Source organism: Magallana gigas, chromosome 7, assembly GCF_963853765.1.
Source record: "Magallana gigas chromosome 7, xbMagGiga1.1, whole genome shotgun sequence".
Classification (NCBI taxonomy): domain Eukaryota; kingdom Metazoa; phylum Mollusca; class Bivalvia; order Ostreida; family Ostreidae; genus Magallana; species Magallana gigas.
Window position 1 is genome coordinate 26,777,723 of NC_088859.1, and position 20,736 is coordinate 26,798,458.

The window sequence follows — 20,736 nt, forward strand, 5'->3', positions numbered from 1 at the left end:
CATATTTTAATCCAAATTTTAAGTATTTCAATACTAATGCTTATTTTTTTTTCTTGAAGAAAAATACGTTTTGAAATCTCATTGGTCCGTTTTTTATTTGCTGCGCACGTCTTCTTAAAATAGATCACAAACAGAAAGTATCGTAGACCAAGTAAAATCCTGCTTACACAGTAGACCGTACCATTGGCACGTGATTTTAACACGTGAAAGGGCATAAACGTATTTGACAGGTAACTTATTTTAGACTTAATCCATTTTTATTGATTCAAGGATTACTTTAGCACGGACAATTTATAATGCAATGTTAGCGTTCCAGAAAAAAAATGAAACAGCATATTGTTAACAAGTAGAAAATTCCAGATGATTAATTTCAGGTTCTATAAACTAAGTATAAAATTTTGTAACAGTTTGAACATGCCATTCTTATGATTGTGAAGAGAGTGAAAATGAAAATAATATAAGCTAAAACAATTTTAATGAGTATTGGAACAGGGTAAAAAAAAAATAGGTTATAGTTGACAGAATAAGGATTGTCCTTCATTTTTGTTGGTTGCTCTATCTTATGTCCACAACTAGCCTATAAAAGCACCAAGTGTAATCGATTTTGCATAATCAGCGCAGTAAGATGATTGTTCGTGTATCGTTAAACATTTAAATAGTTGAACTACAAACCTTTAGTTGTGCAATTGCACTCTAAAGCAAGTGTTTTTAATTTCATTAACATTTATTATATATATCCCCTCAACTTGTTCCCTTTTTGAGAAGACTAATATAGTATATAGTGAGTTAGTGTATGTTAGTTCATTGCATAATCTATCATTTGGTCCATGAACTTTATTACTTAATTGACACCTGTTTTTGTCCTTTAATAAATTAACAATATAACATTTACATGTATAATGGTATCCATTGGTTAAGGACTACCACCATTATGTGTTTGGGTAATAATATGGGATTTAAGATAAATCATGAGTATCAAATTAGATATGTTTATCCATATCAGCAACTCAAAGATTGGGGATGGGGGTGGGGTTGGCGATTAAAGAAATGTTATTTTACATTTTTTTTTGTCAAAGAAAGTTAAGATTGGCTAATCAGCTAATTTTTTCTTGTCAATGATATTTTTTGTCCTTATCTTCAAAGAAGGAAATATTTTGCTATTTGTATAAGAAAATTTCAGGTTCTATGTTAGCTCATTTTTCGACATTTTTGGCTACATACTTGTTGTAAAAAAGATGAGAAAGATGAAATTTCATTAAAAAAAAGTTACTCATATTTGATTTAAAAATCATGTAGTTTACTGTAATAGCCAACAATTCATTGCTACAGAGTCCAGATGAAAGACAGAAAAGACAATCAGCTTCAATAATATGGGCCAATTCAATGACCTTAGGTCTTTGTAACATAAGCAATTTTTATCCGTTTTGATAAAATTACTTAAGGTGTGACCAAACAGTTTTTTTTCTTAAACACATCACTTGTACCCAAGAATTATACAATATGTGTGTCTTTGGAACTTTGTAACAAGACCTTCTGTAGCTTCTATTCAGCATGAATACCGTATTTTTCGAAAATTAGGTCGATACGGTTTATTGGGCGAAGGCGGCCGTTTTTAGCCAAAAAATAAAAAAAAGTATAAATAGGTCGACTTTGAAGAATTGGTTGAAAAATTACCGCTAGTTCTAATGAATAAATGATTTAAACCAATTACGTTATCATATAGTAGCCTTTAATCTTATTTCACAGTTTTAAACAAAAGGGAAATAAAATGTACTTCTTGAAAACATCGTAAGAAAATGTCTGAAATTGCATCAAAATTTTCAAGCCAATTAATTCAGTACGGCCGGTTTTAATTTAAGATCGTTTTTATTACTTCCCTGCCATGTGTACAAACTGTTGTTAACCGGGGGATAGTAACCTAGCCTGGAGGCATGACTACTGTAGCACATGCCACCCGTGTCTCTGTGTGACTTTTTACTGTGTATATACACACGAGTCAACCTCTGATCTTATTGAAGCCTGCGGGCATGAGTAGCACGTGCCAAGAGTTCAACTGTGTATAAACAAAGTAAGCGCTACCTAGACTGATTTCAGAGACACCTGGCTAAAATTTCATCGAAAGTTTTATGTTGAATATACAGAAAAAAACTTGTTCATGTATTCTTTTATGAAAACAAATTGGTTTTTTTTATTTCTACCCTACGATATTTTTCTCCCGTAAATACCCTTTGTACGGTTCTCATTTTACTTTCACCGCGCGAAATCGATTTCCTGTTTATCGTAAGCACACAATCAAAATGCATGACAGCATATAATAATGATCGAAAGATGATTCAGTCAGTGATCTAAGTAAGAAATGTAAGAAGAAATAAATCTATTTACATTTAATTTTGTTTAAATGATAAATTACTACAGTATATTGATTAAAATCCATACGATTTTTACACAGAAATTCAAGCAGTAATATAGTAAACACTCATGATTTTATTGGAGGGTTGCATAAATTTTTGCAAAATTTCATATCAAATTTTCCAACCAAAAAAAACCCATAAATTGGGCGAAGCGATGAATAGGGCGAGGTCCACATGTCTTGGAAAAAAAGAATCGACCTAATTTCCGAAAAATACGGTACTTTTAATTTAAACTCCTTTTAAGGCCTAACACCAATTTCTGAGGAAAATTACTAGACACGCCATGTAAAATTTTCTACATATCGGTAGTGGTTTTTTTGAGACTTTGACCCATTCATATTTCACCCATTTTCATGATTTTTCAGCTTTTTAGACCCCCCTAGCTAATTCCCTGCAAAGAGTTGGCAATTTGTACCATATGCATGTTGCAGCTTTACTTGTCATAAACAGTAATTTACTGGTGTATAGTTTATTACATTCAATCACTTACTTTTCATGTTATTCTACCTCCTATCTGTAACTTGCAATTTCACTGTGTGAAGTTAACCCCAATAGTCATATCTGCAAGTTTCGCATCTAACTTATGATTTTTGGATGTGATTGTTGAGTGTGTGAGACATCCAAGGTGTTCCGATTGCTGATTCTCTTGTATTTAACATTAGAGGCCTACATAATGAATACCAATTTCAACACGAGACATTCTTCTAACTTATGATTATCATTAAAAATCATTTGAAGAATTTTAGCAACACTCACATACCTTCATATGTATACAGCAATTCTCAATTTTACTAAAATATTGATGGGTACTTTATCCCAAACTGTCCCTTGCTACCAGAAGTATTTCTGTAAGTTGGCTTATATTTTTTTAAACATTTATTGTAACTTTTCATGCCTTAATTTTTGTGAGCCCTTATCCAGCATTCCAGCTGTATAATAATTTCAATGGAGTCAAGGAATTGTTTGTAGCCCTATGGTTTGTGCTTAGTGAGCTAGTCCACATCTGATGCTATGGGCTTTTCCTTTCCTTTTTGAAGTGTGTCTATAGTATAGCAGTAATCCTGTGCATTTCATCAAATTTGCATTACGGAACAGAAATCCCAGTTATCCAAGTAATAAATCTCGGGATAAAATGGTAATTATTTACCAGTGAAGTTTTATAGCCTCAGAGCCATTGCAAAATTTGCTCTTCTGGTTGGTTGGTTTTGAAAAGTCCAATTTCAATGCAGGGAAATGATATTTTTCTTGTCTGAAGGCGTTTTTGTTTTTAACATTTTCAGTCTTTTTTACTTTTTGCGGATTTATTAAGAACATGTTCACTCACAAAGCTCCATAGTCAGATTGCGTAGAAAAGCCTTGATTTTTCCCTTACTCGTGACACGATTGATGACTGTACAAAAATATGCAGAAGACCTGTAGAAAATCAATATGTGTTGAATTGAATGGGACAAGTTTCAGAAGTCAGAATGATAATACGTGTATAGAATACCCATCCTATTGTGACAATAGTCCTACTAGACCAAGTAAAGGGGGCCTATATCATGCGTTATATGATAAAGTAATCTGGAAGGTAAATGATCAAGGTAAGTACATGTATTAGCTATAAGCATGAAATCATAGATGGCTACTTTTTTTTCAGCATTGAATTTTTGACTTGAATTAAGGTACTCTATAATGGTTATTCATATACTGAGGAAATAACTATAACAGGACATTGTATGATATAATCATTCACTTAAGTTATTGATATTGATAAACACACCGAGGGTAATGTTATGACGGTATCATATTGTTGATTTGATCTATTTCCTTATTTACTCAAGAAATCGGTATGTACTCAGTGTAAGTAGACTGGATAGGCTGTAAGTTTGTAAAGTAAGTAGGTTAAGATAATATTTGATTTATACGATTGCCAAATTTTGGATTTTCTTTATATTAATTGCTTTAATAATATTAAACTGATTTGTGGATGTTTGTACACAGAACAAACTGTTGCGCGAGTACTGTATTCAACAAAATCTTGTTTATGTTAATAAAGGCCTGCATATAACCGTTGAACTCCATAAGAATACAATGCTACCCTTTATAGCTCATTTAGCTATGTATGTGTTGTTGGGATGAATTTGCACTGCAAGGTCAGACTCATTATTTGGCCTTTGATACAATCTTAAAATTTACTGGCCTAGAGCATATAAGCTGCTTACTAGAATGAAATAGTTTATGTTTCCTTTCCACTTTTGAAATTGACCAGCTATCAATTCAATATTCCCTTTCCATTTATGGTTATGTCCATCAATTCAATATCCCTTCTACTTAATATCAGTTCTAATTTCTGTATACTCCCCTTAACTTTAAGGTGGTTCACAACACCTCAAAATAGTTTCTCAAATAAAAATTACCGGTACTTGATCCTGGCACAGGAGATATAATGATATATATTAAGAAGTATACAAGTCAAAAAGGCAACAACAAAAAATGCAGTTTTGGATTTTAAATAAATATGATTTTCAAAAATTGATTAAGTAATTATGAACAAAATCTCCTCGTGGAATTGAACTTGTAATGTGTAGTGCACAAGCCTGATACTTTAACCACTGAGCTATGATGATATTCAACGAAAACGATTGATTCAGGGCAAATTAAAAAAAACATTTAAATCGCCATCTTGTGACGTAGTGTCATAAAAAGTTTATGGCAGTGCACCAGTAATAGGCTAAAAGTTTTATCCAAAAATATTTCTTGATATTTTTGATAAAACTTGACATACTTTAAATGCTGATTTCCTTGTTTAGATTATATCATTGTTAAGAACTCAGAACATCTTGTATTTGTGCTTTTTAGCACGCCCTGAATTTGCTGAGTTTTCACGATTTACTGTACCAGTTATCAGTTTCATGATAATAACATAGTAAAATCTCTGTACATGTTGATTTTATACTCTGCATATTGTAATTTGAATTATGCCCCTTTTGGGGTCTGACTAAAGGTCATAGGGGTTATGATACATAAAAAAAACCTCATAAAATTATTTGTTTCTTATAATACGGTAATACACAAAATTGTAGACTATTCAATACGTAATAATTTCTACATGTAATATGTATTGATATAATATGTAAAATCAAAGAAGATATATGATAACGTATCACAAAGAGGTCATATTGTATTTTTAACTTATTATGTCACTTCCCCCATTGCTGAAAATGCAAAGATGTAAATCAGGGGTAAACAAAGATCGGTTAAGCTCATGGTTAAATTATATTCAAGAAAGTTTTCAAGCAAACTTGCTTTTCTTTATTCGAAACAGATGACTGAATTAAAAAATCTCAGATAGTTGCATGCTATAAACCCGAAATCTCGGTTTAGCTGATAACTGGTACGGTACCAGTAAGCCTTGATGTTTTGAGGTACCTTAAACTTACTGACAAAATATCAATTCTATATCTACCCACCCCTTCCATGTGACTTATTGCCTAAAAATCAATTCATAACTCAGTCCATTGTATTCAAAAAAATTTATAATGTAGAATATTCAAAAGATTTATTATATAAATATTTTTTTTAATAACATTTCTTTTGTAAAATTATCAGCTACACTAGTATGTTGTGTAATACAGAAATACACTTTTCAATTTGTATTTATACCCATCTTAGTCTCTATAGTACTTGAGTTACAACAGACACAACTGGGAAGTTAAAAAAAAAAGCAAGATCAACTTTAGATATCTGACATAAAAAATAAACAAATCGTACAAATATTTGTGATTGGTGGCTCATTAACTCATAGAGGGGTAAAGTATTAACAAGTGTAATATGTACGGACGGTCCAAAAAAATATTTATACTTTGATTTAAAAAAATTCTTAATTTTTCAGTCTTAGCTCAATTTGTTATCCAGTTAAGGGCCCTCAAGAGGCAACAAAATTGTTGTTCATTTAAACTGTGTTACTCTGACTTTTTGCAATTGAATGTAACTCAATTTCTTGTCTTGACAAAATACATTTGAAAATATATTATTTTCATAATATTATTTCTATAACAAATGCTTATATAAGTCTTAGATTGCATTTGTGCATCCTTTCATGTCAGTTGCCTTTTGAAAGACATGGTGAAAACTTCGAAGTTTTTTTTTTTTTAATTGAATGCATGCATGCAGGTGTGCATAATCTATTGATTATTCAGTGAGGATAATGAAACGTAAAAAATGACTACTGGTACCATTAACAAGACTTGAATTTCGATAAACAGGAACCAGTATTGCAGATAGTTGGTTTATACAGTCTTTCTTGCTTGATCATATGCATAGTTATTTGACATTTTGAGGAATTGAATACCTTCATGACATGCTTGATCATATGCATGATTTTTTTGAGTCATATGTATTCCTGTATCAGTGAACCATTCTACGGTACTCTTCATGTCATTAAATGTGGACAATAAATAAGGCTTCTGTTGCTCATATCAAGGAAAATATGATGTTTTGTTTGGATTTTCTGCATAAAAAAATTACAAAACCAAAGAGGACAATAATTCACATGAATATGGACCGGCAGTTGTAGCCTTTTGAATTGGCTTGGTAACTAAAGTTTAACGTTTAAAAAATAAGGAAACTCTTTGTAAATATGAGTGTTTAAGCAGTACCCCGGTACTTTAGCAAACTGAATCCCACTGATGTTAAATAGACAACTTGATACAGGCAGTGGATGAAGTACTTTGTCATCAAGACTTTAACATGTTGAAGATTCTATTTGTTGATTAAAATTATCAGTTTTTCAGCAGTGTGAGATGATAGTATAACCGGACGGTAGTAAGAAACTTGAGATATATTTATATACTGCATTGTCAAATAGATTTATTACCACCATTGAAAGAGATGTAACAGGTTGGAATGCTTTAATATTGATTAACCAGCCAGACCAGACACTAGCAGATAAGATTTATTCGTGTAACACTATAGCCAAGTAAGACATGCATTTCTTTGAATATTTGTGCTTTGTATTTGCAGAGAAGCCTGTGATGTGACAAAAGGATGAGCAAGCGTGAATCAGGACCGGGGCGCCCTCCCCCACCCAAGAATAACTCCATGAGTTTCAGCTTGAAGTCGCTGGAGGACCGAGAGGAGGATGAGGACCTTTTGACCTCTATGACAGGAGAGCTCGATAAAAAAGTGACGGAAAACCGTCGAGTAAATGAAGAAAACAGAGTACTTGGGCGAACAGCGGAGGGACGCCCTCCACCCAGGCCGCAAACAGGACCAAAGCTGAAGGAGGAGGATACGTTTTCCAAATGGAAACAGAACTTGTCGGATATATCAGTTGTTGTGCGTAAAAAGATGTCGGAAAAATTGGAAGACATTTCAAAGGAACTTAAACCAGAAGCTGAAACTGAAAGTTCATCTCCTCCCAAAGTCTCAACTATTAAGCAAAGAAGCATAGACAATGCTGACTTGCTGTCTTTTGTCAAGAAAAAGGAGGATTTTACATGTGAGAAGTTTTCGGATGCTGAAGACGAGACTAGTCCCAAAATCAGGGAAACTGTGGATGACATTCAGTTAGTTGATGACTACTTTCATGATGTCGCTGAACCCTTGGAAGATTTCACTGGAGTTCAGTCCCTTCCGGAACTACGTTTCCGCAACGTTTCACTTCAACAGAAGATTCGTCGTTCCAAGTCCAATGTCACCACTGGAATGGTGTCGATGTCAAATCTGAAGGCTCGTGCAGATGTAGTCGCAGAGACAATAGAAAACGTCAATACTCAAGAAAACTCCAGTGCTAACTCTCTTTATCAAACTGTCACTGCATCAGGCGAGGCAGGATCTAATCAGAGCCCCAGTGCTGAGAAGAAAAACGAGACGAGCCTTGTCCCGTGGCGAAAATTGATTGCAGGTATAGAATTCAGCTGTGATAGTGGTGCCTGAATCGTCACATGCAGCAAATGAAATTATTATTAGAATCTGAGTCTAATACTTGTAATTGATTTGGTTAATGGCATTACAGTGATAAGTTTTGTGTGTACTATGATATCAATTATGTATCAAGTCCTAGTGGTGTCATTGTCTCAGCAGAAGCAATATTTGTCATATTCATCCCTCCGGGATCATCTATATATAATGGATAAATGACACTGCCAATTTAAGTGCTATGAAGGGATGGATTTCATTTTGCTCTAACTTCATTACAATGGTAAAACCATAAATAAGATTTGTTTTCTCAAAAGAGAATAAAAAATTAGAATTTCCAAATAATCTCTTTATTTGTCGAAACATACACTTAATAGTGTTTAAAATATGATCAAAAAATGAATTCGAATCCTGATATTCAAAATATAATAATAAGCTGGTTAAATGTATATACATACATGTATATGTGAGTATTTTGATGGAGATTTATTTTCTCACAATTTAAAACACATAGCATGAAAATATATTTGTCTGATTTTTATAATTGATATGCATATTATCTTTTTTGTTAGGTATTGGTTGTTTAATTTGTTATTGGATACTGCCTCTCCCTGCATATTTATCGGGAGTTGTGTTTGGGGTGATGATGTCTTCACTAGGGTGGAAGATTTACATCTGGGTCACTCAGCCACCCAGACAGAGAGACAAACCAGAGATTGTCCCACTAGATAAGCTGCCACCGTTCATTCTGCCCAATATGAAAGAAGCTAAATTTGTAGATGGGGTATATAAGGTAAGCAGAGGGGTGGAGATCTGAGACATGAAAATTTTAAAAGAAAATTTACATATAAATCTAGATGGTCTTACCAGAAGCTGGTCTGAGAAATCGCATTTCAATAAATCAACAAAATTCACAGAAATTAGTATTCATTGAATATTTTGATGAAAGTACATGTAAAGAACATGTTGATATTGAATATGTTAATCTGTTAAAGTTTCATCCAATTTTGTACATGTAAAACCCTATCTCCTCCCTTATGAAAGAAATATTTTGATGCTGTAGGGTTGGATGAATGAAATTGGAGAATATGATCCTTTCAACCACCATATCAACAATACTCATCCAGTACAAGTTCTACTGGAAGGGACCACACTGCGTCTTAGGAGACCCAAAACAAACATCCCAAGGAGAGCGTTGTGGGATGAGGAGAAACACATCGTCAAGGAGTTTATCCATCAGAGGCATTTTGACATAAAAGGAAGCAGTATTTCTCTAATGCCACCTGAGCTAGTCACTAAAAGGCTTTGGAGCAAAAAGTATCCAATTAAGATTGCATTTGCCACCGCTGGAAAGAAAATAAAGGCCAAGGATTCAGAAACTCTGGATGTAGACTCTGGCTTTGAGCTGATAACGGAGGAGAAGTGTGACGAGGATGTAGTGTATTTATTTGCTAGAACTAGTCGTGACAAAGAAACTTGGTTTAAGAGACTCGTAGCTGCAGCTGATGGAACCCCCATGAAGAACCCAATTGGGCAAATTCGAAAATTTTATGAAACTTCCAAGAAACTGGTTCAGCAGAGTGGCTCAAATTCTCAAGGTGACAGCTTGTCTAACAAGCGTCAAGGTTCGGTGGACAGCTTCTCACACAAGCGTCAAGGGTCAACAGATTCAGTGTCTTCCACTTGTTCATCTCCCGCCAGTGAAAAGGAGAGCATTCTGAGCCCAGAACAAGAGATGGAGACTTTCGTTCGCTATATGAGTCGACTCATGCCTGGAGAAATGTATGACAGATTTGCCACCATGAATTCGCGGAATCATCAACTGATAGACTGCGATGAGCAACTGCTGTGGTTCAATGCGTTTGTTAGCCGGTGCTTCTGGGATTTCCTCAGACTGCCTAATTGGTCTCAGAAAGTCATGGAGAAACTTCAAAAGAAACTGGATACCATTCATGTTAGTAGAAAATTTGTCTAATGCATTTTTGAACAATGTTGTAACAAAATGATGCCTTGCTTTCAATCAGGAGCATCGTAATTTGAAGATGAAGAGGTGGTTCCATAATCAATACTTTGATGTTATCTTTGAAATAAGGGATTTCACAATGTATTTTCTTTTCAGATTCCATATTTTATTGAAGGATTGAATATCACTGAAGTTGTGCTGGGTAATGAAATGCCTGTCATTCGTAAGGCATCTAGACCTTACTTTGATGAGAATGGATTTTGGATTGACCTAGCAGTGAACTATGGGGGTGGTGCGAGGATGACAATTGAGACAAAGGCGAATCTAATGAAGCTCAAGGACCCAGTGGCTGGCAAAGACAAAGTAGAAAAAGTCAAAACTAAAAAGTAATTTTATTTCTTTCACATACATTTTTTACATGTAAATTTTTTTTTAAAGATTTTTAGATTTGATTATGAACTCTTTGGTTTTTATTACTAGTTAAAGCGGTATATGGGATTTGGACACTTGTCAATATTACTGTGGATAAAAGTACATTATAATCAATAAACTTTCACTGCTTTAGAATTTTCAAACTTAACGATATTTGATTTAAAAATATTTTTTTTGAAATTTTTTGAAAGATAATAATTATAAAAAGCCCAGGTTCGAAGTCATGACTTACAAATCAGTAGGTTACGCTCATACCTATTGTGCTACGTTGTTAGGTAACGTTTTGGAAAAGAAAAAATGATTTTGTTTTTCAATAGGAAGTACATCACAATTTGGAGGTGTCCCATATCACCTTAAGTATCTAGAGATGACAGTAATTTTGGAACTACTGTAGTTGTTGGCTAGTGTATCAAAAGACTTTCCTGTCTAGAGCCAGCATGTTTAAAACTAGGGATGTCAACGAGTACCGGTACTTGAGTAATCTTCTATCGTTCGGTCACACTGACCAACGACTAAAATTTTCTTAGTCGATTACTAGTAAGAAAGTAAACAGAATTTTAAAATATTTTTTTTTATTTCTTAACAAGGCAGTTTTTGTTCTACCGGTATAAATATTGATAACAATTTTTCTTTTATCGACATGTTTGATCCATAAGTTAAGCTCTTTTCCATGGATGTCCCTTGTGTATTTTTGAAGCGGTTAATAATTAATCTCTTTTGATTTACTTAGACAGACATATACCATTACTTGAGAACAATTTGTGTTTCTTTTAATTAGTTATTTATTAGATTAGATATTTGTATAATCAAAACTTTAATCATATCAATAATTATCTTAAGGCGTTTGTTTTTATATTAATCATTAAACTTGGATTGTTGATTGGGCAAGGACATTGACTTAGTACCGTGGAACAGGTCACATTTGATTTGCCTAAGATGATACGGAGCTCAATTATATGTAAGAATCATGAGAAAAAAGGAAAAGCCGGAACATTTTCTAACGGATATTTAGATAAAATATTTTCCAATTTATTTTAAATCAAATATGTCTAGTATATGTTATCATAAATTTTTAAATGTTCTTTATTTAAGATGAGATCAATGTGGCAGTAACATTATTTGATTAAAAAAAGACTCACAGTTTCAAATCCGCTTAAATCATAAGAGTACTCGACTATCGCTCGACTAAAGCCTCCGATTAATCGACTAGGCTAACCGAGTAAAATGGACATCCCTATTTAAAACCATTGACTAAAAAAATTGATTTAAAAAGGGAAAAAATTCTATACTGATTCATAAATTCATAAAAAAAATCTAGAAAGAATCTTGATTTTGTCTTTTTGGTCTCTTCAAGAAGCTTCAGTTATTTTTTTTATGCCTGGAGACCAATTTGCTGAAATAGTAATATTATTTAATTATCTGTGATGATCAGAGTATAATGCTTTGTAAATCTTCCATTGGTCTCAGATTGGCAATCACTAATGAAGACGCGGAAGACAGCGCTGAGTCCTCCACAGATGAAGAAGAGGAAGCGGCAGGGGAGGAAGAGAGGTCAGTGTCACTCAACTCCATCTCTACAGACTTGTCCCTTTTTTACTTGCATAGATCTTTAGTTTTTTAATGTTTTATAAAACTTGGAAATTCAACAATTTGAGATATTGTACATTCAAAAGAAAGGAGGAGGGGGAATTTTTCTGAGACAGCAAGTGCTGATACATTAAGAAAAGCAGTGAATAAAAAAACTTAGAATGTTTCTTGAGTCTTGACAGAGAGGAGAATTTGCAATAACAATGGCTTACAATGCTTTGTATAATACTGAATGCATGTTTTAAGATTGAGTAGGAAATTAGGTATCTTTGTTGTTAACCATTTTACAATTCATGTCGTTTAATCATGAGAAACCAAAAGTTTAATGCCAGATTGAAATGATTTTCATTAAAAGAAAAGCATTTGACACAACTTTTCAATGTACCAGCTATTAGTCAATGAAATTTTAATGTGTTTCAATCAGGTAATTTTACAGCATGACACAATATGTTTCAATTTCCTGATTACAGTAGTGGGAAATCGGGACAGAAGTTCATGCGACTCCTAGACAAGTTTACCCAGTCCAAGTATGTCCAGTCAGCCATGGATCTGAAGTACATTAAGAAAGCCATGGAGGGGGTCTCTAACACTCCCATAGTTCTCACTGTAGAGGTTCACTTCCTGTCCGGAGAGCTGGCACTGAATGTTCCGTTCCCACCCACCGACAGGCTCTGGTATGAGGCGGATCTATTTATTTTGACACTTTTTAAGTCCTTGTCTGCAAATTAACAATCTTTTTGCTGGCCGTTCATAGTCAGCACTTCAAGGACAATTCTGACATCAAATGATGGCTTGTATTTTAATGAGGGGAATTTATAGTTCTTACCAATAATATTTGAAGATGCAGCCAGTGTATGTTTTCAGGGGTGAAAGTTTTATTGGAATTTTTTTTTGATTTCTGCCTATACTCTTAAGATACAACTATTCTTAGGAGGGACCAGTTTTTAGGGGACAATGGATAAGTTAAATTGTTGAAGTTTCATTCATTGTAATAGAATCTTTTTTTCTGATTTCATGTAGCAGTCATCGTAAGTCCTCATGTGCCTACATGAATTTGAATTTAAATTTATTTTATTTTTTCAAATCAGGTATGGATTTAGAGGAAATCCCAAATTAACCCTTGTAGCAAAACCTAAAGTTGGTGCTCGACAGGTCACAGTGACCCATATCACGGACTGGATTGAGAGGAAGTTGTCCGTGGAGTTCCAGGTAATTTTGTTGAAAGAAGCGATAATTAATTGAAAATGTGGAGGGGGTTGAATTGATAGAGCTCTACATGTATGAAGAAGACCATTCAATCGTTTTTGTTCAAATAAAGTGCCTTGCTTTCTTGCAGAGAACCATTGTGCTGCCTAACATGGATGATCTAGTAATTCCTTTGTTCAATGGCTACAATCCTCATCATCCAGAAGACAAAACTACACCAGCATGATAATGACTCTTTCAATCCTACGCAAAGTGTACTTATTTATTTTCATGTAACATCAGTGATTGCTGCACTGAACTGCAACAAGGCTTAATGAGGGAAAACTTGTTTCTTCTGCTTGAGCTTAAGTTTGGTGAATTCCCCCCATACCCTCCCACCTAAAGCAATTGATGATTTTTTTAAAAATGGGTTTTAAAAAAAATCATATCTGCATATTTACAAAACTCTGTAGCAGTTTAACTTGGGTTAATATATAGGAGACACCGTCTTTTTGCTTGAGCTAACCTTTTCTTATATCTTTTTTATACATTTTATCATATTATTTGGTGAATGGTGTATGTTGTACATACATGTACCGGTATGTACAAAACTTTGGTACAGTTCTTTTCCTCCCTCCTTAAGCCCTTAATTTATAAGCTTACAGTCCTTGAGCTGTAAACCTGTTCGTGAATCCTGTGAGTCATGTGACCAATGTCGTCTGCTGATGTTATGGCCTTCCCACAGCTTAGACCCAGCTACCTCTTATCCTTGGCTATTTGTGATCTTCCAGCAATAATTTATTTACAAAAAATATATTTCAGAACATAAATTTAACCTAGTCAATACTGATACGCATGAAATCATGCTGCAACATGTCTTTTTGTACAATTTCTAATGTATATGAACATCTAGTTAGAAACAGGGAAAATTAAGAGTTAATATGTGAATTATTACTTAGCAATTAACATGTAATTTGTAGGTTATACATAATCACATTTCATGTATGATATCTGGGTGTATATTTTTTACATTTATAAAGAGAATTTAAACAATATTTTAGTATGTAATATGTTATTTGGTCCATATATCGTTTAAATTTACTACGTACGGCATAACATTTTCATTTCCAATTTTATTTCTCCCCTTGTTAAGTTTCTTGCAACTTGTTTCTTTTTTTTGTTTCAAAAATTCTGATTCAGTATACCTCTTCCTGCCCTTTTTACAGCATATCTTTTTCAATATCCTTCAAACCTTTAAATTTTAACACTGTTATATTTTGTAATTTTCATTTGCCTTTTCAACACTTTTGCGGTAAATGAATGAAAGTTAAGTCTTTTTTATTTAATTGAAATGTCTTGATGTATTACATGTATAACTAATTACCGTAATCTAAATTTTGCGGTAATGAATCATATTTACTTCATTACTGAATAGAAACAGGTAACTTAATTGTTAGGCAGGCTTTATTTTTAATCATACTCCACCCATTTTAAAGAGAATAAAACAAATTATAGAGGTGGGCATGATTAATCCCAAGGGATTTTTTGCTATTGCCAAAAATTGATAGCATTATGGAAATCATAAAACTGTATTAACTTATATACATGTATTAAGGTTCTGGTTGAAAATGAAACTTGCAGTACTTACTGAATATACATGTCTATCTTATATGTATAGCCTCCTTATTGAAGTTTGTAGATTTTTTATTTATATAATTTGTTATGAAGTTCTTGGAAATTAACAAGTTTGTTATATAATATATGTACTTGATATGTTGGGTACGTGTTATATTACTTGATTCTTTACAATTGAATGTCTCTAATTTAAGTGCAACAGAGTTCATTTACATTGTTATATTACATTGCATAGCTAGTTTGATTTGTTTGCTGATTTCCGTTACAAGTTCTTGGTAATTTTATCTCTATCTGAATAATAAATTATACTGTTGTGTGAACTGTATTGAGCCAATGGTGCCATATGATTGAGTATACTCTTGTTGCTAATAAAAGAACCAAAAAAACCCATTAAAGCTTCAGAGTAAAGATTGTTTCAGTATTTGGAATCTAATTAAAATTAGGTGTTAGATCCGCTCGTTTACTTGCTACATTTGTGTAACGAGTAAGCGAGAGGATCTAATTTGTGCTCATGGCGCATGAATTAGCAAAGTGTATTCATAGAAAATTGAACGTCGCAGATTTCTAATGCAAACATAAGGGGAAATATACACTAAATGTCAATATACAGAATTGAACGTTTTCGCTATTCTATAGGTTCATATATCGAAACATATTTGCAAATGAAAATATCTTTAATTGATCATTTCCATTTACACAGTACTTTGTTTCTAGTACATGCAGTACCTTGTTCTTAGTACATGTAGTACATGTACTCGCAGACGATGGTTAGTAATGAGAATGATACTCTTGCCACAAGAAGATCTATTAAGAAAGCAGATGTTACTTGCTGTACCCATTATTCTTACAATACAATTCTTGCAAATATTGGCATGCTCTTCATCCTTGCACCCGTATTTTTATTTCACAGAGTGCATTTTTGTTATGAAATGGAAATTAAAGACTTTTTCCATTTCATTTAAGAAACAATTAGGTAAAGAATATTCCTGTTGAAATATTTATTTTTTATAAAAACATAGAATTTGACCACATATATTTTTATCAGCCTTTTTTTACTTAATAAGATTTTGATTTGAATTGCATATACATCTAGAAGCAAAATTGGTTGATGAAAAATCTACAGACATAACAATAGATTTAAGCTGCATTGGAGCAAAAAAGTCAAATCTTTAAAAACAGATGACCAACATGAAAAAACACAGCTCTTTGAATGAGATTTCTCCAGGATGTGTGGATATTATAATTGTAGGGAAAAATATGAACAAATGCACAAATATGAACAGATGAACAAATATTTGTATCAATAAACCTGAATTACATTAGCACCAGCATTTAAAAGTGCAACATAATTATTCATAAAAACCAAAATCATATTTTATAAATTAAATATAATATACAATTAGCATTCTTTTTATGTGTATTTGTTGATTTACAAAAAAAAAACACCACACAAATGTACATATAGTATCAGTCTCATTCAGTTGAAAAGGGAATATGAAATATTGATACAGGTAGAATAAATTGCACCATGTAATCTATCCATACTTCATACATACAAGCAAAAATGAAATTAAGGTGGTATGGGACACCTCCATGTTGTGACCTATTATTTACTGAAATAAACTATAAAATCAAATATGATTTTATAAATACATGTAGTTTCTTTCCAAAAATTGTTTTCTAACAGTGTTGTGTTGGGTGTTGGAAAGTTCACTACAGATCTGTGAGTCATAAGTCCAAATCCCACTGGGGATTATAAAATTTTTACCTTTCAAAAATTTTTATAACATATTTTCATGCCCCCCTTCGAAGAAGGATGAACATATTTAAACGAAATTTGGTATACAGGTTTATCATGATTATATCTAGGTCAAGTTCGATATAGGGTACGATTGAGCCATTTTCGACAGAGTTATGCCCCTTGGACTTTCAAAAATTCCAAATATTTGTAGTTTACGTTCATTTTCTTTGTGGATTCCCAGGGAGGGGGGCATAAGTGTTTCGGAAACATCTCTTGTTTGGTTAAATATTGCAAAATTTGAAAATTTGAAAATTCAAACCAGTGAAAGTATTTTATTATAATGTACTTTAATCCAAATTAATATTGACAGATGTCCAATACCCCCTTGAGTAGTTATGCATTAATGGAGATTCCCTTTTTTACACAGGTTCTAAATTTTGCGACTCCACCGTTTTGTATCAATTTGTGCAAGTACCGTATAAAATCGCAAGCACAGAACTTTTTGGGAATAGTATTGTATAGTTCAAAACTGTCAAACAATTAAAATTTTTTTTAAATTAAATCTGTGAGAGCTGTTTCTCGCGATTTTGTGCGTATATTAATTCCTTGCATTTAATTAAGTATCTACAGTATCAGTGTTTACTGCACTAACTTTAAGAACTTGACTATAAGCTTCAACAGATAAGTAAAGGTTGTAAAAATAAGAAAATGAAGGTCAATAGAATGACAATCAGTTTGGGGGAAGGGGGGGGGGGGTCAAACATCAATGCCATAGGTCATCACTATGGAGATATCATCATAATTCATCTTTTGTATCTTTTTCTCCTTCTTCTCCCTTTGATTTCTCTGAAATAAAAATGAGTTGTCCGTGTTTCAAACATACATACATGTCTGTATCTCTAAAGAAAGGCTCATGGAGGTCAAAAACCTTTGAAATCTTTGTATCACTTACTTTTATTCTTTTTTTTTGCAGTTTTTTCATTGGTGTCAACTTTTTCTCTTTTCCCTTTGGGTTCATACTTCTCTGTTAAGCATTCTATGAATAAAAGAGGAGAGCTTTACACATGCTCCCAAAAAAAAAATAAAGTGTTATATGTTGATCTGCAAGTAAGTCTGATTCTTGAATACTCCAGTTGATGAAAATTAACATATTAAAAGAAGCGAAAAACACAAATGTCATATTTTCTCTGAATACCACAATAGTTCATCAAATTTCATTGATAAAGGTGGATGTATAAATTTATGTTGAATGAATTCTCATTTGAGTAGCTGGTAGGTAAATAGGAAGGTGAACATTTTCGGAAAGAAAAATCTCACTTTTGTCATCCTTGCGGAGGGCACGGTTAGCACACAGATATGTCATCAGATCCTTTTCCTGATGGTTGAAATACCAGTCTTCTATCTCATCTTCATACTCCTCCGCCATTTTGAAACACTGTCATAAGAATTCAAACATTAGAGATAGATTTAGGGTCATTGATAGAGATTTAATTTTTACCTTACCAAATACATTTAATAGTTATTAAAGATTTCGAACAACTTCTTGTTGCATTGATTTAAAGTGTTTGGGCAATTAAATATTATCTATAAATTGTTGGAATATTTTACCTTTCTTTGCATATCTGTCACCTCAGCAGAAGGTGCATCCCACAGTTCATGAGGAATTCCTAACTCCACTTTTACCCCTTTATTTCTGTAAGGGAAATAATAGTCCCGGTTTCCTTTAATATGGTATGCATATATTAATTTTCCATTGGTTTTTAGGGAGAAAATCAAGCAATTATGAGCCTGTTTTGTTTTTCTTACATTCCTATCGAAAAAATATTTTAAACAGAATAAAAATTAACCTAAGAGCAAATTTTAAAATGTTAAGGTCAGACGACACGTTCCTCAATTTTAGATAACTTTTTCCAGGAATTTGTTAATGGTTTACTACTACTTTGACAAGCTTTCTTGCAAAAAATTAGGGTACCTTACCAGGCATTTCTGCAAAATACTAGAGTATGCAATTTCCTATATAATCTTCTTGAAAATACACTTGAATTGCTGATATAAAAATAAATACATCTACAGCACAGCGAAATTCACAATATTATAACTATATATCCGCCGGGTCGGGGCTTCGAACTCACGTCCACTAAAACCTATACGCTTCAAGCAGTGAGCGGCTACGGTTCTAACCACTCGACCATCTAGACATATACCAAAACCAAGTAAATTTTGATTATTTTTAAAGTAATTATAAAATTCATATTTTTTATTGGAACTCTTTATTACGAGGAGATACAAAAAAATTTCTCGAGGAACGTGTCGTCTGACCTTAAATGAACTATGAAAATGACAGCATCTCTCTCTCTCTCTCTCTCTCTCTCTCTCTCTCTCTCTCTCTCTCTCTCTCTCTGGGGCACTTTTTTCATAAGGAGATTAGAAGAAGGAACATCACATATTTTTTCCTTGAGTTATTCTATGATATCTCTGAAAACTTTTAACTTACACTAATCCATGTAATGTTTCCATTGTTTCACTACGACCTTTGGCAAACCTATTGCTCCCTGACCTTTCCTTGTGAACGTTGTATTCTAGGATTTTATCACAAACATGTGGATCAGTGAGTGCCTCTGTCAATCTCAGTTCTCTGAGGAAAATTTACAAAGAAAAATGTGAAAATTAAAGTACAATATATATAAAAAATGCCAATATCAGATATCAAATTACTTAAATTATTAGTATTAATTTACATGACAGTGCACTGTTAATTTATTTCTAATAAGTGTACTTCATTTATATATATACTTTAAAGCTTTAATTTCTTTTAAACTTACGACTTATGATACACAATCTTCTTTTTCTTGTCTAATCCATGACCAACCTGTAAAGTTTCTTTGGTCTTTCCAGTTTCATCTAATCTGCTTTGCAGTTCGGTGACAAAAAACTTACACACTAAAATAAAGATTAAAGTATTTGTTTTTTCATTTATTTTATTAGCATGTGAATTACATGCTAATAAAATAAATGAAATAAATACATTGTAATTGAAATTTCAAGAATTTACTGATGTTATTAGGAAATATAATTTAAGAAATGTTTAATATCTTTTTTAAAAACCAAAAGAACTTAGTTCCTGAACATCTGAATAAAAGGAAGTATGTTTCAGGAATCAACCAATCAATAACTGCCAAGTGTACTAGCTGTAAAGGCTATTTTGCATAATAAATTTTAATAAAATTGGTATGGCCAAAATTCTTCGATTTTTTAAAGAAAAACGATTAATCTAATCAGATATGTCAATCATTGTGACATTCATCATTATTTTATGCATTTAGTGTATCTTTATGGACAGTATTATTGTCTTTAACATCTTATTCCTCCAGTCAACACCAGTGCTTAAGATTATGAAGGTGTGCCGCACATTCTATCATTAACTTCATCGAATAATTAATTACATGCTAAACATTCAAAGAAGAAAAACATTCGCTGTAAAAGTCTTTGAGAATATATACTTGAATATACTGTTAAAAGGACAAAGAGAAAGTACATTTCTACATATACCTTCGCACATGCTTGGTAAAATAACTCCCGAATCATCATCGTTACAATTGATTCCAACCACATTCAACAGCAGAACTAACGTAAAACCGAAAAATATTTTGAGCATTTTATGCGTTCAATATGCGGATACGCAGTTCTGTCTTAAACACGACTTGTGTGTTTTGTGTACATATCAACACAAGGAAGCCGGAAGTAGTTTTAAACTTTCACTTTAGTTAAAATTAGTTTCGTATTAATCAAGCACGCTTCCTTCAAAACCAGTGCTACTCTTGCTGAAGCATATTATGTATATAAATATTTTTATTGAATGATTTGATATTTTAATCGAAAGA

General features: G+C 32.8%; 2 protein-coding genes across 4 annotated transcripts; one reads left to right on the forward strand and one right to left on the reverse strand.

Annotated features, from left to right (window-relative positions):
- Positions 1-87: 87 nt before the first annotated feature.
- Positions 88-15,522, forward strand: LOC105321015 (testis-expressed protein 2). Of its 3 annotated transcripts, none has more exons than XM_011419174.4 (9): positions 88-230; positions 7,416-8,298; positions 8,885-9,105; positions 9,376-10,266; positions 10,432-10,661; positions 12,175-12,258; positions 12,765-12,968; positions 13,383-13,503; positions 13,631-15,522. In XM_011419174.4, the coding sequence occupies exons 2-9, from the start codon at positions 7,440-7,442 to the stop codon at positions 13,724-13,726; spliced, it is 2,706 nt and encodes a 901-aa protein (XP_011417476.3). In that variant the 5' UTR covers positions 88-230; positions 7,416-7,439; the 3' UTR covers positions 13,727-15,522. The 3 variants fall into 3 exon arrangements, with proteins under 3 accessions (XP_011417476.3, XP_011417479.3, XP_065922647.1); XM_011419177.4 differs by lacking the exon at positions 88-230 and adding an exon at positions 3,776-3,994; XM_066066575.1 differs by lacking the exon at positions 88-230 and adding an exon at positions 6,180-6,202.
- Positions 15,523-17,183: 1,661 nt separating this feature from the next.
- Positions 17,184-20,611, reverse strand: LOC105321016 (protein canopy 4). The gene is made up of 7 exons (XM_011419179.4): positions 20,405-20,611; positions 19,678-19,795; positions 19,350-19,490; positions 18,464-18,548; positions 18,173-18,290; positions 17,808-17,891; positions 17,184-17,701 (listed from the first exon to the last, which is right to left on the reverse strand). Exons 1-7 carry the CDS (start codon positions 20,508-20,510, stop codon positions 17,652-17,654), a joined length of 702 nt encoding a protein of 233 aa, XP_011417481.1. The 5' UTR covers positions 20,511-20,611; the 3' UTR covers positions 17,184-17,651.
- Between the last annotated feature and the right edge of the window lie 125 nt (positions 20,612-20,736).

Bases quoted from the DNA above. Each gene is read 5' to 3' on its own strand.
- LOC105321016 (XM_011419179.4), bottom strand. From the start codon at position 20,510: ATGCTCAAAATATTTTTCGGTTTTACGTTAGTTCTGCTGTTGAATGTG. The intron at 19,796-20,404 runs GTATATGTAGAA...TCTTTATTTTAG, and splicing joins TTTACCAAGCATGTGCGAAG to TGTGTAAGTTTTTTGTCACC. The intron at 18,291-18,463 runs GTAAAATATTCC...TTCTTATGACAG, and splicing joins TGACAGATATGCAAAGAAAG to TGTTTCAAAATGGCGGAGGA.
- LOC105321015 (XM_011419174.4), top strand. From the start codon at position 7,440: ATGAGCAAGCGTGAATCAGGACCGGGGCGCCCTCCCCCACCCAAGAAT. The intron at 10,267-10,431 runs GTTAGTAGAAAA...TTTTCTTTTCAG, and splicing joins AGAAACTGGATACCATTCAT to ATTCCATATTTTATTGAAGG. The intron at 13,504-13,630 runs GTAATTTTGTTG...GCTTTCTTGCAG, and splicing joins AGTTGTCCGTGGAGTTCCAG to AGAACCATTGTGCTGCCTAA.